The sequence below is a fragment of the Sus scrofa genome, unplaced genomic scaffold (assembly GCF_000003025.6).
Source record: "Sus scrofa isolate TJ Tabasco breed Duroc unplaced genomic scaffold, Sscrofa11.1 Contig1206, whole genome shotgun sequence".
Classification (NCBI taxonomy): Eukaryota; Metazoa; Chordata; class Mammalia; order Artiodactyla; family Suidae; genus Sus; species Sus scrofa.
Window position 1 is genome coordinate 725842 of NW_018084833.1, and position 25982 is coordinate 751823.

At 64.6% G+C, this 25982-nt stretch overlaps 2 protein-coding genes across 9 annotated transcripts; one reads left to right on the top strand and one right to left on the bottom strand.

Annotated features, from left to right (window-relative positions):
- The first annotated feature begins 71 nt into the window (after positions 1 to 71).
- LRRC26 (leucine rich repeat containing 26) lies at positions 72 to 2033 on the top strand. Its single transcript, XM_021081191.1, has 2 exons — positions 72 to 1550; positions 1632 to 2033. Exons 1-2 carry the CDS (start codon positions 878 to 880, stop codon positions 1952 to 1954), a joined length of 996 nt encoding a protein of 331 aa, XP_020936850.1. The 5' UTR covers positions 72 to 877; the 3' UTR covers positions 1955 to 2033.
- On the bottom strand, positions 2030 to 25982 carry GRIN1 (glutamate ionotropic receptor NMDA type subunit 1). Of its 8 annotated transcripts, none has more exons than XM_021081162.1 (21): positions 25569 to 25826; positions 23181 to 23315; positions 20644 to 20820; positions 18515 to 18577; positions 17617 to 17717; positions 14898 to 15019; positions 14654 to 14828; positions 13042 to 13186; positions 12861 to 12944; positions 8853 to 8994; positions 8631 to 8758; positions 8265 to 8429; positions 8071 to 8189; positions 7843 to 7955; positions 7621 to 7769; positions 7331 to 7488; positions 6964 to 7125; positions 6747 to 6856; positions 6500 to 6645; positions 5202 to 5312; positions 2030 to 2906 (listed from the first exon to the last, which is right to left on the bottom strand). In XM_021081162.1, the coding sequence occupies exons 1-21, from the start codon at positions 25824 to 25826 to the stop codon at positions 2838 to 2840; spliced, it is 2832 nt and encodes a 943-aa protein (XP_020936821.1). In that variant the 3' UTR covers positions 2030 to 2837. The 8 variants fall into 8 exon arrangements, with proteins under 8 accessions (XP_020936821.1, XP_020936820.1, XP_020936824.1 ...); XM_021081161.1 differs by having other exon boundaries at positions 2030 to 3272; XM_021081165.1 differs by lacking the exon at positions 5202 to 5312 and having other exon boundaries at positions 25569 to 25868.

A 25982-nucleotide genomic window follows, 5' to 3' on the forward strand; every position in this document is an offset into this window, starting at 1 on the left:
ACACACACTCGGGTCGCCTCCTTCATCCTCAGTGGGGTGCCCAGTGCCCGTGCTAGGCGCCTCCTGTCCACCTTCCAGGGTAGGGAGCCCCACCCCTGGTCCTTCCACTTCCTCCTGTCGTGGCCTCAGCCCGGCTCGTTCCTGCTGCTTTGTCCCTGAAGCTGGCAGGCCCGGGTGGGCCCTTGCCACCCACCCCCACCCCAGGGAACCGATGCAACTCCAGTGACTCCAGAGGGAGCAGTGTTTGACAGGAGGATTTGGGCTGGTGCCCCTGCGCCACCCACAGTCTCCTTGAAGTTCCGGGAGAGTCCTTGGAGGGCAAGGTTGGGCAGGGGTGACAATGCCCCCGCTTCTGCAGGTGTGCAGCCCTCTGCCCCCCTCGCCTGTCCTCCGGGCTCGGGCTGAATAGGGTGCTTGTGCCCCAGCAGTCATTCGCCATGGGACTGCGTGTGCATGTGTGCGCCAGGATCACGTTGTGGTGCCAGAGACAGGCGGAGACTGGGCTCCCTCCAGGTCCCATTCCGTGTGTCCATCCCTGAGTTTGAGTTTGGTGGGGGGGCGACGGACGGTGTGGTCCAGTTGCTCAGGCCTCGCCAGGGTGTGGGGTGGTGGACCACGCCCATGGTCAGGTCAAGAGAGGGGTGGCTTCTTGTCAGTACTGCTGCTGGAGTGGAGCCAAGGAGAGCTCAGAGCTTCGGGACAGGTGGCTGGCAGTGCCCGGCGCTGGCTGTGTGCCCAGCCTCCGCCCTAGGCGCGGGACCAGCTGTGGGACAGGAACTGCCTGCACTTGGGCCGGAGAGTTAATATTTGTGCCGGCGCCCCGGGGACGGACAGGCTCCAGAGACGCGCCGGCAGCTGGCCTCCAACTGGTGCCCCCATGGGCAGCCCCTCCTTTTTCTCGCGGCGGCTGCCGCCGCTGTGGCTACTGCTGCTGTCGCCGTGGCCAGTCTGGACCCAGGCGCTCCCAGCAGCCACCCCCTCCGGACCCCCGGGCGCCCCGGACTGCCCGGAGGCGTGCGTGTGCGCGCCGGGCGGCCAGGCCAACTGCTCCGGGCGCGCGCTGCCCGCCGTGCCGGGGGGCCTGAGAAAGAGCGTGCGTATTCTGCTGCTGGACCACAACCGCGTGCGGGCGCTGCCTCCCGGCGCCTTCGTGGGCGCTGGCGCGCTGCTACGTCTGGACCTGCACGAGAACGGCCTGCGCTGGGTGCACGCGTGGGCCTTCTGGGGCCTGGGCGCGCTGCAGCAGCTCGACCTCAGCGCCAACCAGCTGGAGGTGCTGGTGCCCGGCACCTTCGTGCCACTGCGGGCGCTGCGCGACCTCTCGCTGGCGGGTAACCGGCTGGCGCGCCTGGAGCCCGCCGCGCTGGGCGCGCTCCCGCTGCTGCGCGCGCTCAACCTGCGGGACAACGAGCTGCCGGCGCTCGCGCGGGGCCTCCTGGCCGGCCTGCCCGCCCTCGACACGCTGCGCCTGCGCGGCAACCCCTGGGCCTGCGGCTGCGCGCTGCGCCCGCTCTGCGCCTGGCTGCGCCGGCACCCGAGCAGCGCGCCAGGTGAGCCCTCGGGAGCGCGGGCGGGGCCGGGCCCTCGCCGCCGCCGCCGCCGCCGCCTGACGCCGCGCCCGTGTCCCGCAGAGGCCGAGACGCTGCTCTGCGTGTCACCCGGGCGCCTGACGTTCAGCCCCTTGGCCGCTCTCCCCGACGCCGCCTTCAGCCGCTGCGCACAGCCGCTTGCCCTGCGCGACCTGGCCGTGGTCTACGCGCTCGGGCCGGCCTCCTTCCTCGCCAGCCTGGCCACCTGCCTGGGGCTGGGCTCGCTGCTCACCGCCTGCCGCGCGCGCCGCCACCGCGCCGCCGCCGCCGCCCGCCACCCGCTGAAGAGACTGCCGGAGCCCGGTTCCGGCACCGCCTCGCCCGCGGACCCCGGGAGCCCCGCGGCCGGCACCGCCCAAGCGTGAGCGGGCTGCGGCTGCCCTCGGCTCTTGCCCGGTCCCCTCTTTCACACTCCCTGCAGGCAACAAGCGACACTGAGCGAAAGTTTCGTGACATTCCTTTTGGCATCACCACTGCACACACCGGGTCGGGGGTCGGTGCGCGCCGGGCCCCTGGGGCAGCGGGGCAGCGCGCGGTCGCGCACGAGGAGCGGGGGAGGCACGCGCCTGGACACGGGAAGGGCTGGGCCTGTACAAGGCGGCGCGCAGGGCTGAGGACAGTCCCGAGCTAGCGTCTGGGGAGGCCCATCCTGGGCAGCAGGCCAGAGGAGGCCAAGAGAAGGCTCAGCCCTCGCGGAGTCCGGAGAAGGTGCGAGGCAGTGGGGAGCCCGAGCGCGCGCCCCTGGGAGGCGGCCGCCGGCTGGCAGGGGAAGGGGGGGGTCAGGGTTTGCAGTGGGCAAGGGCAGGGTCCAGCGGAGGAGGGTGTGGGCAAGAAGAGGAGAGAGGTGGAGCGGAGGCTGGGAGGTGCGGGCGCTGCAGGAGGAGGCGACCCCGCCAGCTGGGGCCAGGGGCCCCCACGGTGGCGCTGGTAGTGGCTGGGGAAGGATGGGGCTTCAGTCTCTGCTCCAGGCCCCTCCGCCCGGGGGCCAAGGTAGCCCGTCTCCCCTGCTCAGAGACCCCAGGGCCCTGCCTCTGCCGGAGTGCCCTGCAGCCCTGCCCAGCCAGCTCAGCTCTGGCCCGCGCCTGAGTCCAGCAGGGGCTGCCCGCCAGGCAGCAGGGCAGACGGACGGACGGGAGGCCCGGGGTGGGCAGTCTCTGGCGGGTGGGCTTCCCTCAGGCCTTCCCGAGCAGCAGGACCCCTCAGTGTCCTTGGCCGGGCTAACTGGGCAGGTGGGCGCCTCCGGGGGCCTCACACCACGGTGCTGACCGAGGGATCTGAGAGGTTGAGCGGGCCCGTGATATCAGTGGGATGGTACTGCTGCAAAATAGAAATACACAGACAAGGTGCCCGTTAGCCCGACACTCAGGGGCACGCGCGGGGCCGGGACGGGTGGACCGGCCAGCCGGCCAACCGGCGGGCAGGCGGGCGCGGCCTGGGGGAGGCTGGGGGGCGCTCCTCCCCCGGACCCCGTCGTGCTCCGGGACTCTGCGTGGGCCGGGCCGCTGTCCCGTCCGTCTGTCTGTCTGTCTGCGGGGGAGGGGGGCAGAGGAGGGCGGGCAGGGCGTCTCAGCTCTCCCTATGACGGGCACACATCTGCAGCTGGCCCTCCTCCCTCTCAATAGCGCGTCGCGGCAGCACTGTGTCTTTTTGGTTTTGCAAAGCGCCGCGTCCACCCCCGGTGCTCTATAAATAAGAACCAACAATCAATACCCGCTGGCCCCGCCGGCCGCCAGGGACCCCAGCCCTGAGCGCCCAGTGCCGCCCTGGGCCAGACCGGCCACGGGACAGAGGCAGAGGATCTCAGCAGCCGGACTGACCCCACCCCTCCCGACAGAGCCCCCACCCAGGCCTCCCTCCGAGCAGGCGCCCAGCCCGAACCGGTGGGAGCTGGGCTGCCCTCCCCCACCCAGCTGCCAGCGGGCAGTGTCCCCAGTCACCCCTGCGGGGCAGGCCAGCCCCAGAGGCTACGTGGTGCCAGAGCTGGCCTGGAGGATGGTCCCTGGGGAGGCTCGGGCAAGGAGTCTGCTGGGAGCGTGACCCGGGAAAGGACTGTGAGGGTGGCTGAGCTGCACCCGAACAGCTAAGGGGCCTGCGTGTCTGCTCCGGGCGGGGGCTGGGGGGCTCAGTCGTGCCCTCGGAAAGCGGCCCACTGCCTGCTGGACTGCCATGCTCCCCTCCTGCTGGGACCGCGCCCCGGCTCTGCTCCCTCTGGCCCTCCTCTTCCTGTCTCGGGCTCTGCCCGCTGTCCAGGGGCCTGGACAGCCCCAGGCCGGTTCTCCCAGCCCCGCAGGCCTTCCCCGTCCGCCCACCCTCCTGTGCTGACCTCCGGGAAGCGGAGCAGCCAGGCCTTACGGGCCCCTCTTGGGGCAGGCTGCTGGCTCTGCCCTGGACTCAGATGGCTCTGGGCCGATCCCTGTCTGGGTCCTGTGTCTGCCCCTCTCCCCGTGCGCTGGGGTGGGGGCTGCAAATCCTGCTTCGGCCTTGGGGCTTAAGACTCTGTGGGGTGGCGCTGCCCGTGAACTGGGGGCTTCCTGTGGGCTGGAGGCCTGCCCGCCCTGGACGGCAGGGAGGCCACCGGGCTGAGGGCTGGGTGGCCCCCTGCTCACCTGGGGATGCTCCCTAGCCGGGCTGCGGCAGTCGGGGTCGGGGCCTTTGGTCTGACTGACCACGCCCATCTGGGGCAGTGACAGGCTGCCCCAGGCAGGAGGGCAGGCAGTGCTGGGCCCCGGGGCAGAAGGCCTAGACTGCGAGTGGCTGGGGCTGGGGAGCTGAGGCACGAGTCTCCTCCGGGGAGACCTTCCTTTCCTGGGCCTCTGTCTGGGAGCCCCAGAGCCCCCTCTCAGACCCCGGGTGCCGCCGGCACACCTCCTGCAGGGCCCCTGCTCGGCCTGGGGTGGGAGCCGCCGCCTCTGGTCCCCCCCGCCGTTCCCCACCTGATGGTCCCCGTGGCCAGGGGCCTGTTCCAACTCCAGGCCCCAGCCGTCCACCCAGATGGAGCCAGGCCCGGCCCCCAGCCCCGGCCCACACAGAGACCACATGGAGGGGATGCAACAGGCATGGCTCTGGTGAGACACGTGAGACAGGTGTCTGGGTGGCAGGGCTGGCAGCCAGACAGATGGACGGATGGGACACCACAGCCCCCCCTCCACGGACGTCGCAGGGAGGGAGAGAGGGTGCTGGGCCCTCTGCGAGGGCTGGAGAAACGGACGTACAGAGAGGTGGCGTGGCCTCCTGACGGTGGGGAGCCTGGCACAGGGCGGCTCCCGGGGCCCCGGGCACAGCCCGAGGGGGTGAGGCTGACTGGCTGACCAGCGACACGACACAGCTTCAAGATGGTGTGTGGCGTCATGGCATGGGGGGGGAGACTAACGCAGAGACACACGGGAGGAGGAGCCGGCGAGGGCCGGCAGGAGAAAGACCAGAGGAGGGTCGAGAGAGTCGGAGAGAGAAGACCTGGTGTGCTGGGCACGTGGAGGTGAGGGCAGAGGGGCCACGGCGGTCGAGGCGGGGTGGGATGGCGGGGAGAGGGAGCGGGCACGCCTGACGCACGGGACACAGACACGGAGGCGAGATCAGAGTCGGAGACGTGGAACTGGGCGCTCTTCCCCTTACCGTGTCTTTGGAGGACCTACGTCTCTTGAAGCTGGAAGCCAGGGTGGAGGTGATAGCCCTAAATGTGGCTTTCTTTTTAGGGTCGGGCTCTGCTCTACCACTCTTTCTATCCTAAAATGAATATGTATAAGTGATTAGATGGCTAAGGTGGCGGCCACACCTGCCCCCGCCTGCTCCTTGGGGGCTGCTGCCCGGCCTGGCTGGCCACGCGGGCCCTCACTCCTGCCTGCCTCTCTGCGCTGGATGGACCGGCCGGCCGGCGCACACGTGCTGGCGGCCTCTGCTCCTGCCCAGGGCCCGGGCCTGAGCTTGCTCGTGCTGGGGCTGGGCTTGGGGGTCCCGTCTGGCTCTCTTCCTGGGAGGTCCGCCTGGCTCCTAGGCGCCCCTGGCTTCCGGGCGTCCCAGGGAGGAGGAGCCCTCCGAGCACTGGAGGGGGGGCCCCACGGGCCCCGCCGGCCACGCCGACCCCCGAGGAAGCACAGCAAGATTCTGGAAGGGGCTGAGGGGCTGAAGATGAATTGGAGCGGTTGAGAGACAGAGGCGGCTCCCGGGCCCCGGCCTCGGGTCTGGCGGCCAGGATGGTGCTGCGCCCAGCGGTGAGAGCAGCGGCCAGGTCCCAAGAGCAAGAGTGGGCAGATGAGAGGCATGGGGGCTCCAGCATCCCTGTCCCCCCGCCCTCCTCGGCAACACCAGCTTCCTCCCAGAACGCAGGCTCTGGGGAGGCACCCAGAGAAAGAGAAGAGATGGGGCAGAGCGGGGCAGGACAGTGGGGCACCAGCCCATCCCCGGTGGGCTGTGCCAACCCCACACGCAGCCTGTCCCCCGCTGGCAGCAAATTCCCACAGACACAGCCTGGGCTGCCAGGCAGGACCAGCCGGCCAGTCGAGACGGGAGTCAGAGTGGAGCTCAGGACGCAGCAGGGCAGCAGGGAAGGGGGTCCCCTGGAGGGCGCCAAGGCGGGGTGTGGGGCGGCGAGGGCAGAATGCGTCTTGGACTGGCATGCTACACCCAGGTGGGTCCCTGTCTTACCCTGCCTCAGTTTGCCTTCCTATGGAATGGGCGCCAGCGGGCGGCTCTGGAGACAGAGGGGCCAGGCGGACGCTTGGAGCCCGGCTTGGCGGCGGCGGCCACCTGCAGGCGGCCCCCCGCCAGCGCTGCCCTTGGCTGCGGCTCCTAGCTCCAGTCCTTCCCACACGGGCTCCTGGAAGCCAGACCCGCGCTCCGGCCTGTGGGGATGGAGGAGGGCCGGGGCCAGGCCGGGCCATGGGCACCAGGCCTCAGAGGGTGGCCCCCCCTACCTGCAGGTTCTTCCTCCACACGTTCACCGCCGCGAAGGCCAGCTGCATCTGCTTCCGGCGCGCGTCCTTGTGCCGCTTGTAGGCGATCTCAATGAAGATGAGGAAGATGCCGGCCACGATGCCGCCAGCCACCAGCATGAAGACTCCTGGGGGCCAGGACCCAGCGCCTCAGCTGCGGGCTGGCCGGGCAGCGGGTCCCCGGGGGGCCCACCCGGCGTCAGCTGGGGCGTCAGGGTGGGGGGCCCACCTGCCATGTTCTCGAAGGTGAGGGTAGCAGGGGCGTTGCTGCGGGAGTCGCACTCCTGGTACCGCACCCACGTCTTGTCCAGGTCTTCCATGAAGCCGTTCTCGTGGGACCTGGGCGGCAGGGCAGTGAGCCGGGCAGGGCAGGCGGGCGCGCTGGGCGCTGGCATGCCTCGGGGGAGGGAGGAGTGGGGCGCCGAGGTGGCAGGGAGCAGACTCACTTGAGGATGGACAGGGAGACATTCTGCTTCCAGGGGCTGTCCTTGCGCATGCCGATGCCAAAGCCGGAGCGGAAGAACAGCTCGCCCGTGGTCACCAGGTCGCACTTCTGCGAGGCCTCAAACTCCAGCACCGCCGAGTCCCAGATGAAGGCATGCAGCTTGCTGTGGGCAGGGGTGGGCGTCGCTGGAGCCGGCGCGCCCCAGCTGCCCTGTCCCCCTCGCAGCGCCCCCCCCCCCCGCCCCCGCCAGCCTGGACGCCTCGCGTCCACCCTCCTGTGATTCCCAGGCGGCCGGGACCCTCTGGCTTTGTGAAGGCGGGCGCCCCCTTGTCCAGCCGCCCGGCCCGGGGCCCCTCCCCACCCCTCACTTGTCGCGCACGGCCTGGATGGCCTCGGCCGCGCTCTCGTAGTTGTGCTTCTCCATGTGCCGGTACATGGTGCTCAGCTCCACCTGCCGCCGGAAGTAGATGTCCACCGAGCTCTGCTTCACCGTGGCGTAGATGAACTTGTCCGAGGGATTCCGCAGCTGCGGGCCCGAGGGCGGGGTCAGAGGGCGGGGTCCGAGGGCGGGGTCCGAGGGCGGGGCTCGGGGCTGCTCCCCGGCCCCGCCCCGACGGCCGCTGGCCTCCCGCCCCCGCCCCCGCGGGCCGGGCCTCACTCGCGGGTCGTTGATGCCGGTGATGCGTTCTTCGGGCCGGTCCAGCACCAGGAAGGCCGCCAGGTTGGCGGTGTAGGAGGCCACAATGATCATGGCGAACCCAGCCCACACCATGCCCAGGATGCGCGCCGAGAAGCTTCGAGGGGCGCCTGCGGGCAGGGGAAGGTCAGCGCCGCGCGGGTCGGCGAGGCCGGGGTTGAGCCGGGCCGGGCGTGGCCTCACCTTCCCCGATGCCCGAGTTGAGCAGGACGCCCCAGGAGAACCACATGGCGGAAGACAGGGTCAGCGCGTCCTCCTCCTCCTCCTCGCTGTTCACCTTGAACCGTCCGAAGGGGCTGCGGGGGCGCAGAGGGCGGGCGGGAGAGGGCGGGAGAGGCAGCCCTGCCCCGCCCCTCGGCGCTCGGCCGGCCCCGCGGGTGGAGGGTCCGCCCCCGGGCGGGCGGCGCTCACCTGAAGCGGTCCAGCAAGTACAGCATCACGGCCACCACGTGCACCGACAGCCCCACCAGCAGCCACAGCGTGCTCTGGAAGGGCTGCATGAACGAGTCCAGCGTGCTCCGGGGGATTTCCTGCAGGCGGACGGGCCGTCAGCGCCGCCCAGCTCCGCCCAGGACCCCGCCCCGCCCCGCCGGGCCCCTGCGCACCTTCTTGACCAGAATGGTCAGGCCCTGGTACTTGAAGGGCTTGGAGAACTCGATGTACTGGGCGCGCTCGTTGTTGATGGTCAGGGGCGCCACGATCATGTCCGCCTGCCCGCTGAGCAGCTCGCCCATCATGCCGTTCCACTCCTTCTTGTTGCTGTTGTTCACCTGCGGGGCAACACAGACGGTGGGGACGCGGACGCCGGCGGTCCCGCTCCCGCCCGAACTCTCCCGTCTCCGGGGTCGCCCGCTCTGGACGCCGCCCTGGCTCAGCGGCCCCCCACGCCCACCCCAGACGGCCCCCTGGCGGGACCGGGCCCCCCCTGGACCGCGTCCCTCGCCGGCTCCCAGGGCCCCGCTCGGACGCACCCGCTCCTGCGTCCCGAACTTGCCATCGGCCACCAGGTGCACCTCATACGTGAAGTTCATGGTCCGCGCCAGCTTGATGAGTAGGTCGATGCAGAAGCCGTAGCAGCACTGAGGCACGGTGTGGCGCGCTGGGGAAGCGGCGGCGGCGGGGCGCGGTAAGCAGGGGCTCCGGGGGCGCCGCGGCCCCGCGCGCCCCGCCGCCCGCCCCGGCCCCGCACTCACGGCTGCCCGGCGACGTGTCGTTGGGCCCGGTGCAGATGACCTTCTTGACAGGATCCCCGTTGACGGTGAACTCCTCCTTGCACGTGCCGTCGCTCAGCGTGGGCTTGACGTACACGAAGGGCTCCTGGTGGATTGTCACGATCTGCGGGGGGCGCGGGGGCGGGGGTGGGCTCAGGGTGGACCACCTGCGCAGGGCTGCCTGGGGGCTGTCCTCTCCGGGAGCCCCCCAGCCGCGCCCCCCACCGGGCCCCAGGCCTCCCCCCTCCCAGCTTTCTCGACTCTGCCCTCTTCTGAAGCTCCGAGTAGCCAGTCGCCCTGCCTCCGGAAGAAGGAGGGGCCTCGCGGCCCAGGCCTCCCCAGCGTTCCAAAGACGTCTAGCTTCCTGAGAGTCTGTCCCTCCATCAGAGGCGTCTGCATGTCCAGTCCGCCCTGGGTCCCTTCTCAGACTGGTCAGGGATGACAGACTCCCTGCTCCGACCCAGAGCCTGCCCCCTGCCCCAAGGACGGGGCAGGTCCACTCAGAGCCTGCCCAGGACCAGGGACCTGCAGGCATTGCCCTCATCCGATCAGCGGGCCTCTCCTGACCCCTGGCCTCCCCCGGCAGCGGGTCTTGGTCAGACCTTCTGTCCTTCCTCCTTTCCTCCTTCGCCTGCTGGTGCGGCCCTCTCGCCCATGGCCTGCCTCTACAGTCTGGAGGCTCCTGGGGCTTGGGCTGGGGCTCTCGGCCCTGTCCTTTCCCTGGAGCCGGGGGGTGAGGAGGACTGATATGGGCAGAGGGGGCTGAACCCAGCCCGGCCTGTGATGAGGGGTCCCAGGGGAAGGGACGCTGGTTTTGAGCCTGCAAGCTGAACAGGGGCTGGTGGGAGAGGCCCCTTTGCCTGCAGGGTGGGCAGGCCCACGCCCCGGCTAAGACGAGGGGGCTGGAGGGCTCTCAAGGAGCGTATTTGCCTTTAAAATTTTCCTCATGGTTTTCTACAATTAAGCAGTGTGCTTGTGCACAATCAGTGAGACCAAAAATTTGCAAAAAGCCGTCTGACTCTCGAAGCCACCTGGACATCCGTTTTGGCTGTTTTACTTTCCGACTGCAACACGACAGAAAAGTGGCTTTGGGAAACTACTCTGCCTGTTGAGGGGGTGGGTGCAGGTCCAGGTGAGAGGGGGTCCACATGAGAGGCCACGAGGGGTCAGCTCAGAAAGGTGACAAGGTCAGGAGACATTTGAGGACCTGGGGACACTGGGAGAAGGCCGGTTGGGGAGGTTGTATTCAGTGAGCTAAGATACCATCCCATGCGGCTGTGAGTCCGTGTGGGCGGGTCTCGGGAGAGCACCCTGGGAGGAGGGGGGGCCCGGGATGAGCCCAAAGGAGCATGGAGGAGTCAGGCCAAGGAAGAGAAGCTGTGAGCAAGAAGGCCCCCCAGGACATAAACGACAGCAACATCTTCTCAGATCCACCTCTCAGAGTATTGACAACAAAAGCAAAAATAAACAAATGGGACCTAATCAAACTTCCAAGTTTCTGCACACCAAAAGGAAACCCTAAACAACACAAAAAGACAACCCACAGAATGGGAGAACATCTTTGCAAGTGAATCAGCTGACAAGGGATTCATCTCCAAAATTTAGAAACACCTTCTGCAGCTCCATACCAATAAAACAAACAAGCCTATCAAAAAATGGGCCGAAGATCTAAACAGACAGTTCTCCAAAGAAGACATACAGATGGCAAAAAAACACATGAAAAGATGTTCAACCTCACTCATTATTAGAGAGATGCACATCAAAACCACTCGGAGGTACCACCACCTTACACCAGCCAGAATGGCCATCATCCAAAAGTCTGCAAACAGTAAGTGCTGGAGAGGGTGTGGAGAAAAAGGAACCCTGTGACACTGTCGGTGGGATTGTGAACGGGTGCAACCACTGTGGAAAGCAGTAAGGAGAGTCCTCAGAAAACTAAACATAGAACTGCCATGTGATCCAGCAATCCCACTCCTGGGCATCTACCCAGAGAAAACCACGACTCGCAAAGACACATGTACTCCAGTGTTCATTGCAGCACTATTTGCAATGGCCAAGACATGGAAACAACCTCAATGTCCATCGACAGAGGAGTGGATCCAGAAGATGTGGTACATATACACCACGGAATATGACTCAGCCATTAAAAGGAACGAAAGACCAGCATTTTTAGCAACATGGATGGACCTAGAAATTATCATGCTAAGTGAAGTCAGTCAGACAACGAGACACCAACATCCAATGCTGTCACTGACATGTGGAATCCGAAAAAAGGACAGACGGGACTTCTTGGCACAACAGATGCTGACTCACAGACCTTGAAAAACTTATGGTCTCCGGAGGAGACAGTTGGGGGGGTGAGGGGATGTGCCTGGGCTGTGGGATGGAAATCCTGTGAAATTGGATTGTTATGATCATTATACAGCTACAGATGTGATCAATTCATTTGAGTAATAAAATAAATAAATAACAAGGGCTTAATCTCTAGAATATATAAACAACTTATACAACTCAACAGCAAAAAAGCCAATCAATCAATGGAAAAATGGGCAAAAGACCTGAATAGACATTTCTCCAAAGAAGATACACAGATGGCCAGCAAACACATGAAAAAATGCTCAACATCGCTGATTATAAGAGAAATGCAAATCAAAACTACCATGAGATACCACCTCACACCAGTCACAATGGCCATCATTAATAAATCCACAAATAACAAGTGCTGGAGGGGCTGTGGAGAAAAGGGAACCCTCCTGCACTGCTGGTGGGAATGTAAACTGGTACAGCCACTATGGAGAACAGTTTGGAGATACCTTAGAAATCTATGCATAGAACTTCCATATGACCCCGCAATCCCACTCTTGGGCATCTATCCGGACAAAACTCTACTTAAAAGAGCCACGTGCACCCGCATGTTCATTGCAGCACTATTCACAATAGCCAGGACATGGAAACAACCCAAATGTCCATCGACAGATGATTGGATTCGGAAGAGGTGGTATATATACACAGTGGAATACTACTCAGCCATAAAAAAGAATGATATAATGCCATTTGCAGCAACATGGATGGAACTAGAGAATCTCATACTGAGTGAAATGAGCCAGAAAGACAAAGACAAATACCATATGATATCACTTATAACTGGAATCTAATATCCAGCACAAATGAACATCTCCTCAGAAAAGAAAATCATGGACTTGGAGAAGAGACTTGTGGCTGCCTGATGGGAGGGGGAGGGAGTGGGAGGGATCGGGAGCGTGGGCTTATCAGACACAACTTAGAATAGATTTACAAGGAGATCCTGCTGAATAGCATTGAGAACTTTGTCTAGATACTCATGTTGCAACAGAAGAAAGGGTGGGGGAAAAATGTAATTGTAATGTATAGATGTAAGGATAACCTGACCCCCTTGCTGTACAGTGGGGAAAAAAAAAATGAGGTACTAAAAAAAAATAATAATAAATAAATAAATAAATAGAAGACCACCCAAGGCAGTCGCTCCCAGAGCCCAGGGAGTCACAGAGGGGTCAGCCAGCCCCTGGGCTGCTGCTGGGAGGCCAGACTCGGAAGGAGAGCTTGACCCAGAGGCCATGAGGCTGGGGCTGAGGGCTGGCGAGGAAGAATGTGGGGTGTTGGCTCCAGGGCCAGGGCTCCGCACAGAGAGTCCTGAAGCTGACGATCCCAGAAGGACCACCGGGCCGTCCCTCTGCCTCTGACTGGCTCATCCTCAGGGGAGTCTTTGCCCACCCGGCTCCCCCAGATTTAAGTGGGGTTGGGGCAGGAGGGGCCTGGAGGGAGCCCTGGAGGCACTGGCAGCTTCCTTTCCCTCCCCTCACTCCCCAGCTTCCTCTGCAGTGCAATCCTGCTGCTGGCCCCGTCCCCACTTCCTTTAGTCACTTTCAGTGACCTCACTGCCCACCGCTCTGCCCCTGAGGGGCTGGATGGAGTGCATGGGTGTGGAGCCCAGGCCAGCGCGGCAGGCCCCACCTTCAGCCTGGTGGACATCTGGTAGCCTCGGGGCTTCTCTGTCTCTCCACCCGGCCAGATGATCTTCCTGTCGTTGGGAATGACCTGGGGGTGGGAGTATGAGATGGAGGGTGGCCACGCAGGGGTCTTGGCCCCAGGACCCTAAGGCCCCAGCCCCCACCCCCTCATGACCCCCACCTACATGGGTGCCGTTGTAGATGCCCACTTGTACCAGCTTGCGGTTCTGCAGGTTCATGATGCTGTAGTTGGCAAACTTCCGGTCCCCGTCCTCATTGAATTCCACGCGGCCGGTCACCCCATCCGCGTACTTGGAAGACATGAGCACCCTGGACAGGGCGGTGGGGGTTGGACTTTTCAGGGCATGTCAGACCCTCACCCTGTGAGTCTGGCGGATGGCGGGCCCGGCTGCCAGCACCAGATGGACAGCACAGCCGGGCCAGCCAAGCAGCTCCAGGGTGCTGAGTCCTGTTCTGAAGGCTTTTTTTTTTTTTTTTTCCAAATTTAGTCATTTATTTATTTTGCTTTTTTTTTTTTTTTTTTTTTTTTTTTTTTTCCCAGAGCCGCACTCACGGCATGTGTAGGTTCCCAGGCGTATAGGTCTAATTTGAGCTACAGCTGCCAGCCTGCACCACAGCTCATGGCAGCGCCAGATCCTTAACCCACTGAATGAGGCCAGGGAATGAACCTGCAACCTCATGGTTCCTCGTCAGATTTGTTTCCACTGCGCCACCACAGGAACTCCCTGAAGGCTTTCTGTGTGTTGGGGTGTTTGATTCTTAGAGCAGCTGCCCTGGCTCAATAGCTGAGAAGGCAGAAGCCCAGAGGGATGCAGTGGCCCATTCACCAGCGAGCAGGGGAGGCAGGGTTGAGGTCCCGTCTTCCACCTGCGCACACCTACGTGTGTGTGTGTGTGGTGTCCACTGGGCCATATATGTGTGCACACAAGATCTTTGTGTGGGGTGCAATCAGAAGCACGTACTTGTGGCACGTGTGTGAATTTGCCTGTGTACACATGCAGGTGCCTGTGTGCACATATGCTGCCTGTTGTATGTGTACTCCTGTTGTGCCACCAGGCACTGTGGCTCTGCACATGCTACTTGGGGGTGGGGGTGCTGCGGATGGGCGGGGCCTCCCTGCCCCCCGAGGGGCATGTCATCCAGGGTTCTGTGAGTTGGCTATTGCCCCACTCTGCCATCCACTTGGGCCTCCGCCTAACCCCGTCTCTCTACGGCTTGGGTGCGTTCAGTGTCTGAGGACGCTCCCCATCCTCAGCTGCAGCAGGACCCTCCTCCCCAGGGCTGTTAGCCACCCTAGGGAGTGGGGTGGGGTCTCAGGGTGGGCTGCAGCGCTAAAAGGTGGGGGCAGGAGCCATGAAGGCAGCCATGACGCCAGCCATGACCTTCAAGGCACCGGTGTCAGCGTGGGAAATGCGGCAAATGATTTTCGCACTAGAGACGGAAGTGCTGGCGGAGGGGAGGTGGAGGTAGAGGAGAAAACTGGGGACGGTGGCTTGATCTGTAGGATTCAGCAAGCTGGGCGGGACCACCCAGTGAGGAGGGCCAATTCCAGAACGGAGGCTCCCCCACCTCAGAGGCGAGGCCCCGCCCAGCTGGGAGGAGAGGCCACGCCCACCTCAGAGGTGAGCCCCGCCCACCTGGGAAGAACGATCCCCGCCCACCTGGGAGGAGCGGCCACGCCCACCTCAGAGGTGAGGCCCCGCCCACACGGGAGGAGCGGTCACGCCCACCTCAGAGGTGAGCCCCCGCCCACGTGGGAAGAGCGGCCCCGCCTACCTCTTGAAGAGCGGCCCTGTCTTCCAGATGTTGGTGTTGCCCACGCAGCCCCGCGGCGGGTCGGTGATGTTCTCCTTTTCAAGAAGCTCGTGCACTGCCTGGGCCACCACGCCCACGGCATCGCTGATGTGGGCCGACTCGTTCTTGCCGTTGATGAGCTGCAGTCCGATGATGCCTGAGGGGAGTGTCTGCTTAGAGCCCGTGGACGGCTCCTGTCCACCGGCCCCGGGAGCCCAGCACTCACCGTCTGGGGCGTAGCGCAGGGCGTTCCCGGAGATCTCGCGCTCCCCGACCAGCCACACGTACCCCGAGCCGGTCATGTTCAGCATCGCGGCTGCTCGGTACACAGTGGCAGCGTCGTCCTCGCTGTGGGGCAGAGGGGGGTGACGGGCCAGGACTCCAACCCTCCCCACCCGTGGCCCGCGGCAGCGGCTCCAGACTCCAGGGCCCTCCTGCAGTGTGGTCTGCCCCTGCCTCTTCCCAGCCCCTCCCCTGACGGGACCCAGGCTGGGAGACACTGCAGAGGTGGGGGGAGGCCCCCACCCCGGCCCCCACCCCCAGCCTGCACCACATCTGGGCCAGGAGACCCCCACAGAGGTGATGGGGGTGGGGCCCAGACCCCCAGAGCTTCCCAGGGTCTCTTGCAGGCCCTTCGCCTGTGGTGGGCAGGGTTAGGGGTCATGAGATGTGGGGCTGGGTCATTAACGATTGATAACTCTCTCACCGGGTCCCAGGCACTATTCTGAATGCTTTCCATGGACTCTCTCAGTTAATTCGTACATCATCCCTGTGAGCAGGCCTTAGTGCTACCCCTGTGGCAGGAGGTGAAACCAAGGTGCCCAGGGCACAGGTGGTAAGTGGCAGCGTCAGGTCTGTGCGGGGACTGTCCACCCCTGCACCCTTGCTCCTGCGACTTCCTGGACAAGCCATACCCTCTCTGGTCTCCATGTCTGAACCTGTGAGGTGAGGGGCTGGCAGCTTTCTGGTCGGTCAGATGTTTCTGGGACCGCGTGCCTGGGAGCTGCCCCGAGCATCGCGGCAGATGCCACTGTAGAGAGGTGAGGGCTCCTGCTCCCCTTCTGGGGTCCACACAAGCAGCTGTGCACTCCCGGGCCCAGGGCTGGGGCCACCAGTAGGGCAGAGCACAGGCCCAGCCCTTTGGGCACACGTGGTCCTAAGCTCTTGGTGTGTCCTCATGGGCAAGCCTCTGTGGACCCAGTCCTCTAGGGTCCACAGGACAAGGACCCCAAGTCTGCGGGCACTGCCTTCTCATCCCTGCCTGGCCTAGGTGGACCTGGACCATACCAGGCACTTTGCTCCTCTCAGGCAGTGGGCAGCGGGGTACAGAGAGTCTGGGCAGATTGTCTGAGTGCCGAGAGAGCTTCACAACTACCGGCCCTGGAAACGAGATGGCCCCAGGGGTCCGGGGGGCCCACCCCCAGTTTCCCCAGGGAGAAATGCAGCTGCTCATTTTGCTCTGAATGGAACTGCCGCCCTGGGATGGAAGCGACAGAATAAGAGTCGGTCCAGCTGGTATCCAGCCAAGACGGCCGGTGACACCGGTTTGTGCATGTCAGGGCAGCAGCCCGCTGTCAGCTGTGCCCTCAAAGCCTGGCGGGGAGGCCTGTCTGCCAGGTCTGTGACGCTGGACTTGGGGGGAGCCCGCAGCCCTGCTGTGTCCGTGTAAATTGATGGAACAGTCACAGACAAAGGCCTGATCAACCTGGACATGGTTCATGGAAGTAACTGACTCCAGGACAGTTTCCAGAACAAAATTTTTTCTTAAAAATTGTTTAACTTATCATTGATTTACATTGTTCTGTCGATTTCCTGGAAAAAAAATTAAGTTTTGGAAACGAAGGAGAAACTCCGAGGCAGTCAGTAGAAAAGCGTCAGAGAGTAGGACGGACTTCGTGGGACTCGTCCTGCAAAATGCTCCCAGCGGCCTCGGGAGGAGGATCCAAGTGTGTCGGGTTGGAGGCCAAGGTCAAGGAGATCCCGGGGGACAGCCTGGCTTCCTGGAGCTGGGGGGGTCGGGTCCTGTGCGTCCGGCATGGACGCGTGTATGTGTGGGTGGAAATGGGTCTCATCACACAAGGCACGTGTGTGTGTGATTCGTGTTCATGTCTGTGTGTGTGAGCGTGTGGTTGTGCACACAGGCAGAGGACAGTGGGAGATCTGTGCTGACCTGTCCCAGCCATCTGGCCCCACTGAATACGAGAAGGGGCTGCTCCCTGCCTTCCAGCCCAAGGAGCCCTGGCTGGCCGCCCCCTGCTCTGTCCCAGGAGGAGGGGTGCACCTGGCACTGGACCAAAGGTTTGTTGACTGACCATGCCAACAGGCACCTGCCCTGCTGCTCAGAGTGTGGCTGGTTCTTTCTGGCCTGCTGCAGGGTGGCCCCTGCTGTTTTCCTCCACACCGCTGGAGCCCGCACAGCTTCTGGGACAGGCAGACAGCGGGGTCGGGCCATGTCTCATGGGGCGAGGCTCGTCCTTTTCCCATTCTGGTGACCTGGGCTTTCCCCTCCCAGGAGGACAGAGCCATTTGCAAAAAGGGAGATTTTTTACCGTGGGCTCATCCCCAAGGTCACAGTCGGGGCCAGGCTCAGCCGGCAGCAGCCTGGAGTTAGGGTCCCTAATTGGTTCCCCTCCCGCACCACCCATTGCGGCTGCTCCAGCCCTTCGGTCCCAGGACCCCGGCTTCTTCCCACTGTGGGTCCTCCCGCCCAGCTCCACCTGCGGGCTGCACGTCCCCTCCCTAGGCCCTTTCCCTGAACCCAGCTCCCAGAGCCCCGTGCTGCCCCCTCTATCCCCAGGGCTGCGTCTGCTTTTTCCCAGGGCGGGGATGTCCAGCCCCATCTCCAAGGCCCAGTGTGCTCGTGCCGGACAGCTGTCTTTTGTGAGGGCGTCTTAGAGGCTGATGCCCGACATTGGCCCTGGGTGAAGCGGGCGGAGGGGCCTCACCTGGCAGAGAGGATGATGACCCGGGCCTCCAGCTCCCGCGCCTCCATCAGCAGGGCCGTCACGTTCTTGGTCCCCGGGTCGAACTGCAGCACCTTCTCAGCCTGCGGTGTGAGCGGGAGTGTTAGCAGGTGGCCGGGGTAGGGCACACAGCGCCTCGGGGGCAAGAGTCGAGCCACAGCCGCTAGGAACCCCGAGGCAGCTTAGCTAGGGCTGCCACGGCCTGCACCTGCACCTGCACCTGCACCTGCACCTGCTCTGTCCACCTGCCTTCCTGGCTCCTCGCCAGGCCCGGCTGGCCTCGCTCGTCCTTTCTTCAGCCTGCTCGCTCGCCTGGGCTCACTCTCTGCTCTGCGTGCCTCTCTCCACCTCTCACTCCTGGCCTCACTTTTGCACCGAGCATGCAAGCTGAAGTGGACCGAGACTCCGAAAGAGGCGTGCAGCGGACAGGAAACAGAAAACAGTTTTGGAATGCAATCGGGAGCAGAGACGGGGCCGACTTTTTCAAAACCACGGGAGTTCCTCTCGGGCCTGGTCCGCAGGCCCTGCCGGAGCGGCCCGGACCGCAGGCAGGCGGGCGGCTGGGCCGTGGGCTCCCTCCTGGGCTCCACGAGGAAACCCTGGGGGTCCCAGAGATTCGCATGCACTTCCCAGAGAGCAGCTCCTCTGCGGCCGGGCCTGCCTCGCGGGCGCAGGCCGAGGCCACGGGGGGTGGGCCGCAGGCACCCCCGCAGCCGGCACCTGTCCTCTCCTGCCTACGGCTGCCTGCCTCACGAGCTCCTCTCCTCTCTGCGCAGGCCGGCGGCGCGGCGCGCTGGGCCGGACAGCGGCCCTCGTGGCCGAGGCGCCGAGGCCAGGGCTCCCTAGTCGGTGGGTGGCGTGCACGTCCATGCATATATACCTTGGGTCCGCGCTTGTTGTCATAGGACAGTTGGTCGAGGTTTTCATAGTTCCTTTTTTTACTCTGATGAATAATGTGCACAGAGAAAATATGCAGACACAGAAGAAGATTATAAACGGTTGAAAATGACGGCGCTAAAGCAATCACACCACCTCCTCGGCACGTCTGCAGACGGGCACGTTCCTGGAGCTCGCAAACACCGAGGCCCGGGGCGGGCTGGGGGCCGGGGCGGTGCTGGGGGACAAGGGGCCACGGGGGCCACGGAGGCTCCCTGCCACGGAGCTGTGCTCTTGGAAACGGTCACGCTCGGGAGAAAGGGAGGCCCTGTCTGTGCCCAGGCCAAACGCATCCCCTGGGGGTCCCATCTGCCCCCCGCCCCGCCCCTGACATGCACCTGCTGTGTGGCCCCAGCAGTTCCCAGCCCACCTACGTCAGTCCTGAACGGGGGTGACAGCCCCTCCCCCAGCCCTGTCCCCTATTTCCCTTCCCTCCCAGCACCCCCCTGTGCCCCTCAGAGGTCTGGGTGTTCTGCTCCCACTGACTGGTGTGAGATGGGCGGCCCCATCGGCCCACATGGGCGCTGGAGGGCTGGTATGACCGGAGTTGGTGAGGCCGTGCAGGTCAGTGGGTGTCTGCCTGGAGCACAGCCTGCCTTGGCCTGTGCTGGGGTGGGAGTAGGGGCCAGTGCCGCCTGAGCAGCTGTGTGTCTGGGCAGGTGTGCGGGCGTGTGGGCGAGCGGGTCAAAGGCAAGCCAGCCTGTGGGCCGGTGCCGTGCGCCAGCCTGGGCTGAACGGTGGGGGCACGAGGAGGGCGCGCGTGGTCTGAGTCTGTGGCAGGGGGAGCGGAGCGTGAAGGGACTGTCTCGGGGGCGACCGCGTGCACCTGTGAGAGGGGGTGTGTGTGGCTGGGTGTGCAGGTGTGTGAGCATGCCCCAGGCAGGTGTGCGGCCACAGCGGGCACACCAGGAGGTGACTCGCCCATCTGGGGCTGGGGTGCTGTCTCCGGAGGCCCTGCGGGCCTGGAACCCCCCTCCCCGACTCAGCCAGTCCCCCACAGCAGGACCCCCAGGGCCCTCCGGGTCTCCCCTCTGACTCCACCCCCGGCCGGGGCCCTCCATTCCCTTCAGGGCCCGCGTTGGCACTCAGCTTAGTGAAGCCAACTGATTTCGCAGGCAGAGCATATGCTCCCGGCCTCCCGCTGGTCTGGCCTCCCGGGCCCTCCCGAGCCTGGGCCTCCCTCCCTCTCTGCCCAGCTTGGCCTCCACCCAACCCAGGGGCCATGGCCCGGGTGCTGAGCGCCCAGGGCAAGGGCGGGGCCCTGGGCCTCCTCTGTGAGCACCAGCTCCTCCTCAGGCCGGCAGTGGGGGCGGGCAGGGGCGGTGGGGGTCGCCTGGACCCTCCGAAACGCCCCTCTGATCTCTCCACAGCCCACAGCCAGGGGCGCGGCTGGGGCAGAAGGGTCAGTTAGAGCCCGGCGTCTAATGGGTCCCCAGGAGGCGTCATAGGCCGCCCCCTGGTGGGTGGTGAGGAGAGGAGGGGCCCGAGGTGCAGCGGGGACGGGGAAGCCTGACGAGGGGCAGGGCCAAGACTGGGGGTGGGGGGTGGGGGGGCAGATGGCCGGGGATGGGGCTTTGGTGAGGGTGATGGGCAGCAGGGAGGTGGAGGGCTGCGGCGGAGTGAGGCCAGCGCGGGAACATGGAATGGGTCACAGCAGAGAGGGGACTGGGTCCCTCGGGGAGGGGGGACGGGGTACGTGGTGCGGTCACACTGAGTGGGTGCCCTAGGGGAGCGGCTGGGAGGGGCGGGGGCGGCGCCCCGCGTTCCCTGCCCGGCCTCGGCCTCGGACTTGTGGGCGCCGCGGGGCGGCGGGAGGGGTGCGTGGGCGGGGCGGGGTGTTTGCGGAGCTCCAGGTGGTCCTGCCCTCGCCCCGCAGGGACTGACACGAAGGAGATTTCGACTAATGGCAAAAGCGAGTGAAATGAGCCGAGGACAGGCTGGGGCGGGCGCTCGCCAGACGTAGTGGTGCTGACCATGCACGATGGAAAGAGAAGGGTGTTCACACGGGCCACAGACACAGCGGCGGCTCGCCGGCTCCTGCTCCTGCGCGGGGCGCCCCGGCCCGGGCCTCACCTTGGACTCGCGCTCCTCCAGCAGCGTCTCCAGGCGCTTCTGGGCCGCCCGGCCCTCGTGGTCGTCGCTGACCAGGAGGATGATGTGGTTCCAGCTGTAGACGCGCATCATCTCGAACCAGACGCTCGACTGGTGGGAGTAGGGCGGCACGGTGCGCAGGAAGCTCAGGTGGATGCTCTGCGGGGCACAGGCAGGCTGAGGGGCCGCGACCGCGACCTCCGCCAGGGGGCGCCGGCGCACCGGCCGCCTCCGCGCTCCTCCCGTCCAGCCCGAGACACAGAGGCTCGGGGCTCGCAGCACCCTGCCTGCGGCCTTGATTCTGGGTGGCTCCCCACCTCCGCAGCGGCCACAGCCCCTGCTGGGCTGCTTGGGCTCGGAAAGTTCGTGCTGACGTGAGCCTCTCCGAGATCCCACCGGCTCCTTCCCAGACCGCAGAACTAGTCTTTTTGGGAAGTCTTCACTCTTGGGCAAGTCCAGGGGTTGTTAGCGGCCTGGCCCAGCCTTGCTTCTCTAACGCTAACTGCTGGGGCGGGGGGTGGAGCAGGCTCCGCCTTCCGCAGCTCAGACCCGCACCCATCTGGGGGTCCTCTGAGCCCTCCAGGTTCTTCTTTCGCCTGCTCCCTCCTGGGGCCTTGGAATCTGAGTGCAAGAATGCCCCTCTGGGAGTTTGGCGAGGTACAGCGGAAACAAATTGGACTAGGAACCATGAGGTTGCAGGTTCGATCCCTGGCCTCGCTCAGTGGGTTAAGGATCCGGCTTTGCCATGAGCTGTGGGGTAGGCTGAAGTCACGGCTGGGATCCTGCGTTGCTGTCTGTGGCTGTGGCGTAGGCCGGTGGCTACAGCTCCGATTGGACCCCTTGCCTGGGAACCTCCATATGCTGCGGGTGCAGCCCTCAAAAGCAAAAATAACAATAGCAATAATAGTAATGCCCCTTTGCCTCTGTCTGTCATGCAACAGGTGACAGAGCTGCAAGGGGATTGCCTTTGGGGTCTTGGGTTGGCTCTGGCCCAGCCTTTGTGGTTCACGTGTTGGGCTCAGATGGGTCTATGGGTGGGTACCATGAGTGGCATCGAGGTGGCACTCGGAGATTTGGCCATGAGGTTTGCCCTCACGCTGGGCTGGGGAGTGGGGCCACAACCTGGATCTGGGTGGGGCACGTGATGGGCTGATTCCTGCCCTGGGAGAGGGCTCCCCTTTCCAGCCTCTCCCCAGTAGAGGAATTTTTCTCCCACTTGTCTACGAGGGGACTGGTGCCCGGAGAGAGGAAGGCAGCAAGGCTGGGAGGTGTGGGCAGGAGCTGTCTGGCTGGGGGCCTCTGCTGGGGGTGGGGAATTCTGTGCCACAGGAGTTGGGGGCTGCTCCAGCCTCCACTGGCCTCCTCCCATGGGCTGTCCCAGAGAACCCCCATCTGGCCTTGCTTCCCTGTTGCCCCCAGGCAAACCCATCCCCGGCTGAGATGCCCTCCGTGGGGCAGGAAGTGTTATCTCGGACCCAGGGCCCCCAGCAGTGTGAAGCTGGGGAAGCTGGGGGGGAGCTGGGAAGCGCCCTCCAACAGCCCTGCCTCTGGCCTCTCAGGCGTCTGCAGGTGGCCCCAGGCAGGGAGGGATGCGTAGGGCAGCGCTGCCCCTCTCAGCCTCTTGGTGGCCAGTTTGCATCCCCAGCTGACCAATCCTCCCAGAGTCGCAAGCAGACACTGTGGGAGAGTGGTGTGAACTAGTCCAAGTTCCCCACCGCTGTGGGGGTATTGCCTGCAAAATTGACTCAGTGACTTCTCAGCTCTCTCAGCTGCCGCTCCAGGATTGCACGGCTCCAGCCAGATGTGTCCCCCACCCCAGCCTGGGGCGATGATGCTGAGTGGTGGTGCCTGCCGCCCCCAGGCCAGCCCCTCCGGCCACGAGCCGCCTCCTCGTCCAGCCACCCCCCCCCCACCCGCTGCACCTGCCCTGCTGTGAGAAGGGCTGGTATCCACGCCCTCGTTGCTGCCTCTGTACCAGCCCCTTCTGGGCTTTTCCTCCTCCTGCAGCCCCACCTTCTCCAAAGTCCACCTGTCTTGCTGTGCAGGAAGCTGCCCTGTCTATGCCTTCTTCTGGCCCATGAGGACCTCTGTGGCCTCTGAGGGCTTGCTCTTGGCACCTGTCCCCTGTTGGTGGGCTGTCTGCCGCAGTGTGGGTGGGCTTGTGTGTCAGTGTGTGTGTGGGAGGGTCTGAGTGTGACTGAGGGGGGTGGGAGCGGGCACGTGAGCGTGAGTGTCTGATGCTGTGCCGATGGGCGTGAATGTGAGTGTGTGGGTGCACAAGAGTGTGCGAGTGTCCCGGGGAGTGTGTGTAGGTGTGAGTGTGTAGATTTGTGTCTGTGCGTCCGTGTGTTGGTGTGCATGAGTGCTGGTGAGTGTGTCCGCGAGACGAGGGGTGTGTGGGGTGGGAATGCGTGGGCGTGCTGAATGCATCACCCTGCCACACCTGGAGCCCAGAGCCCCTGGTCTGAGCACCTGCGCCTGTGGCCCCTGGCCGGGTCCCGTCGAGCGGTCAGGCTTACCTTGTCTGAGTAGATGGACATGCGGGTGGTGAGCCCCAGGACGGGGATGCGGTAGAAGCCGGCTGTGTAGGAGACGGGGGTGGGAGTGAAGTGGTCGTTGGGGGTAGGTGGGTGGCTAACTAGGATGGCGTAGACCTGTGGACACAGGGGACAGGGTCAGCTCGAGCAGGGGCAGGCGGGGCTCTGCACTGGAGCGGGATCTCCAGAAGCAGCAGAGGCTGAACGAACGGCTGGGTGTCCAGGGGGCACCTGCCCACGCGGCAGGAGTGCCAGACCCCATAGCACCTCCTGAGGGTAAACAGAGCATGGGGGTGAGGCAGAAGCAGGGCGAGACTCCAGGGACCAAGAAAACCCACGGGGAGTCGACAGATCCCCTCCCCATGCTTCCCCTGTCCCGGGTTCCCACACAGGCTGGAGGGTCACCGAGAGGTGGGTAGTGAGACCTTGAGGGGGGAGGGCAAAGACCTGTCCTTCTGGCGTCCTGGAGCTCTATGCGAGGCCCCCTCATGGGAGAACCACACCCAGACCACCCCCTGAGCCTCATCCTGCTCAGAGATGGACGGAGGCCATGGTTCCACAGGTGGAAGCAGCTTCAGAAGGCCTGCCTTGGACATGGCCGACCAAACACTAGCAGAAGCTGGGCGAGGCCCCCCCCCAGAGGCCTGGGCCCCTTTGCTGGTGTTGTCCACAGCAGGCTGAGCCCTGTGGGGTGGGAGCAAGGTTGGTGCTGACACAGCACTGACCACGGCCTCAAGGAAGCCCAGCCTTCCTGTCTGGACCAAGGCACCTGCAGACAGGTCTGAAGCCGATGGCTCAGGCCCTGGGGCAGGGATACGGGGTAGGTGGCTTGGCAGTTCCGTGCTGCCCTCACATTGGAAGGACCTGTGTCTGTCCCAGTTCTGCTTTCCCCTCTCTGGTCCACAAGCCTACATGCTTGTGCAGGTGGGGCTGGGGGTGTGCTCGTCCCACGTGGTGGGGGCGATGGTTGCCATGCCTGGCAGTGCCTGGCCCACAGGGTGTGACCGTAGGTGACAACTGCTGCTGTCATCTTTGCTCCTGGCACTGGCTGTTTCCCGGGAAAACCATGCCCACAGGCAGCCATGCTGTCAGCTGGAGGGGGGAAAGGGCCCTACCTGACTGCTCATATTCCTGCCCCTCCCCTGCGCAGCGATGCCAGCCCCCCCTGTCCCTGTGGTGCTCTGGGCTGGAGCATGGTGGTGGCTGGTGAGGTGGAGACAGGGATCTTTCTGAGTAAAGCGCTGACCTGACTTCTGCAGCTGGAGCTGCTTGGACCGGCTCTTGCTCCCCCCCCCAGCCCCGCTCCACTCTGCACCCTGCCTGGTCGATGTCTTCATAGGCGTGTGTGTGCACGCATGTGACCACGCAGGTGCTCATGAGTGTGTGCTGGGTATGCATGTGTAAACTGCATGCCACAACGCGTGTGTATGTGCATGTGCACACAGATGCCTGAGTGAGTGTGTGTGAGCACGAGTGTGGTGCAAGAATGTGTGTCCATGGATAGTCATGGGGGGGCAGGTGTCGGTATGAATGAGCGTGTGCAATTGATTGTGGGATGCTGGTGTGCGTGAGCGGGTGCTCGCGTAAGTCTAGGCATCTCAGTGCCCAAACATGGATGAATATGTGTGCACGCGTGAGCCCTGCCCATGGGTGTAGCGAGCCTGTCAGGTGAGCGTGTGTGAGCAAGGCAGGGCCCGGTGTTGGTCTCGCCTCTTACGTAAAGGGCTGCATTGCAGTGATCCCACAGCTTCATTGGAATTCAGCAGGCAGTGCGCCCAGGGGCGGACAGCTCCGACAGGCACAATCCTGGAGTCGTGTCCTCCCCCGCAGTGCCGGCTGCCAGATGCCTCCCCCCTCATGCAGTCCCCACCCCCGCCCCGTGGAGCACCCTGCTTCCCGCCTGGGCCACTTCCCATGGCAGGCAGACCCGAGAGGGGTGGGAAGGCGAGGAGGACAGGAAGAGGCCCTGGAAGCAGGAACAAAGATGGCCCCGGGCCCCATCCAGTTTCACGCCCTGCGGTCCTGCATGTAGCTGGGACCAGCACCTCCTAGGCAGGCGCAGCATGCCCGCCCCCACACTGACACCCACCCGCCAAATGGCCACAGGTCTGCACACACCAATCTGCTCCCCGAGCCCTGGAACCCTTGTGATGACAAGCCAGGGTGGCAGGTGACCGGTCTGGGGCTAAGATGGGGGACGGGCAGCGAGACCAGCCCTCCGAGTCCCCTCCCAGGGGGAGGGAGAGAGGGGAGGAAAGGATGGGATGAAAGCGGGCCGGCGGGAGGCTCGAGGGTGAAGGAGCGAGGATGGCGGGGCGGCGGGGGAGGGGCAGGAGCTGGCCCAGCGTGAGCCCTGGGGGGGGCGGGCACCTGGCTGGAGATGAGGTCTTCGCACACCGACAAGGCCATCTGGATGGCGTTGGGCTTGTGGGTGACGGAGGTGGCGTTGAGCTGGATCTTCCAGGAGCCATGCCGCTTGTTGGCCTGGTTCACAGCCTCGCGGAACATCTGCTCGTGCTTCCGCGTGCTCAGCACCGCGCCGATGTTGACGATCTTGGGGTCGCAGGCGGCGCGGGCGAAGGAGCAGGAAAAAAGCAGGGCGAGCGTCAGCAGGCGCATGGTGCTCATGGGCTCCGGGCAGCGCAACCTCGGGGCCCTTGGCGCATTCCCAGCGGGACGCGCCGGCCGTCCTGCGCGCGCCGGCTCCCGCGAGCCGAGGGCGCCACGTCTTCCCTGGAGCCTTAGTCCCGGGACGCCTGCGAGAGCGGAGGGGGCGGCGAGCCT

What these genes read in the sequence shown, in the direction of transcription:
- LRRC26 (XM_021081191.1), top strand. Translation starts at nt 878, where the DNA reads ATGGGCAGCCCCTCCTTTTTCTCGCGGCGGCTGCCGCCGCTGTGGCTA. An exon ending in GCACCCGAGCAGCGCGCCAG is followed by an intron (nt 1,551 to 1,631) that starts GTGAGCCCTCGG and finishes CGTGTCCCGCAG; the next exon opens with AGGCCGAGACGCTGCTCTGC.
- GRIN1 (XM_021081166.1), bottom strand. Translation starts at nt 25,826, where the DNA reads ATGAGCACCATGCGCCTGCTGACGCTCGCCCTGCTTTTTTCCTGCTCC. An exon ending in TGGAGGAGCGCGAGTCCAAG is followed by an intron (nt 18,578 to 20,643) that starts GTGAGGCCCGGG and finishes ATTATTCATCAG; the next exon opens with AGTAAAAAAAGGAACTATGA. An exon ending in AGTTCGGGACGCAGGAGCGG is followed by an intron (nt 8,430 to 8,630) that starts GTGCGTCCGAGC and finishes GTTGCCCCGCAG; the next exon opens with GTGAACAACAGCAACAAGAA.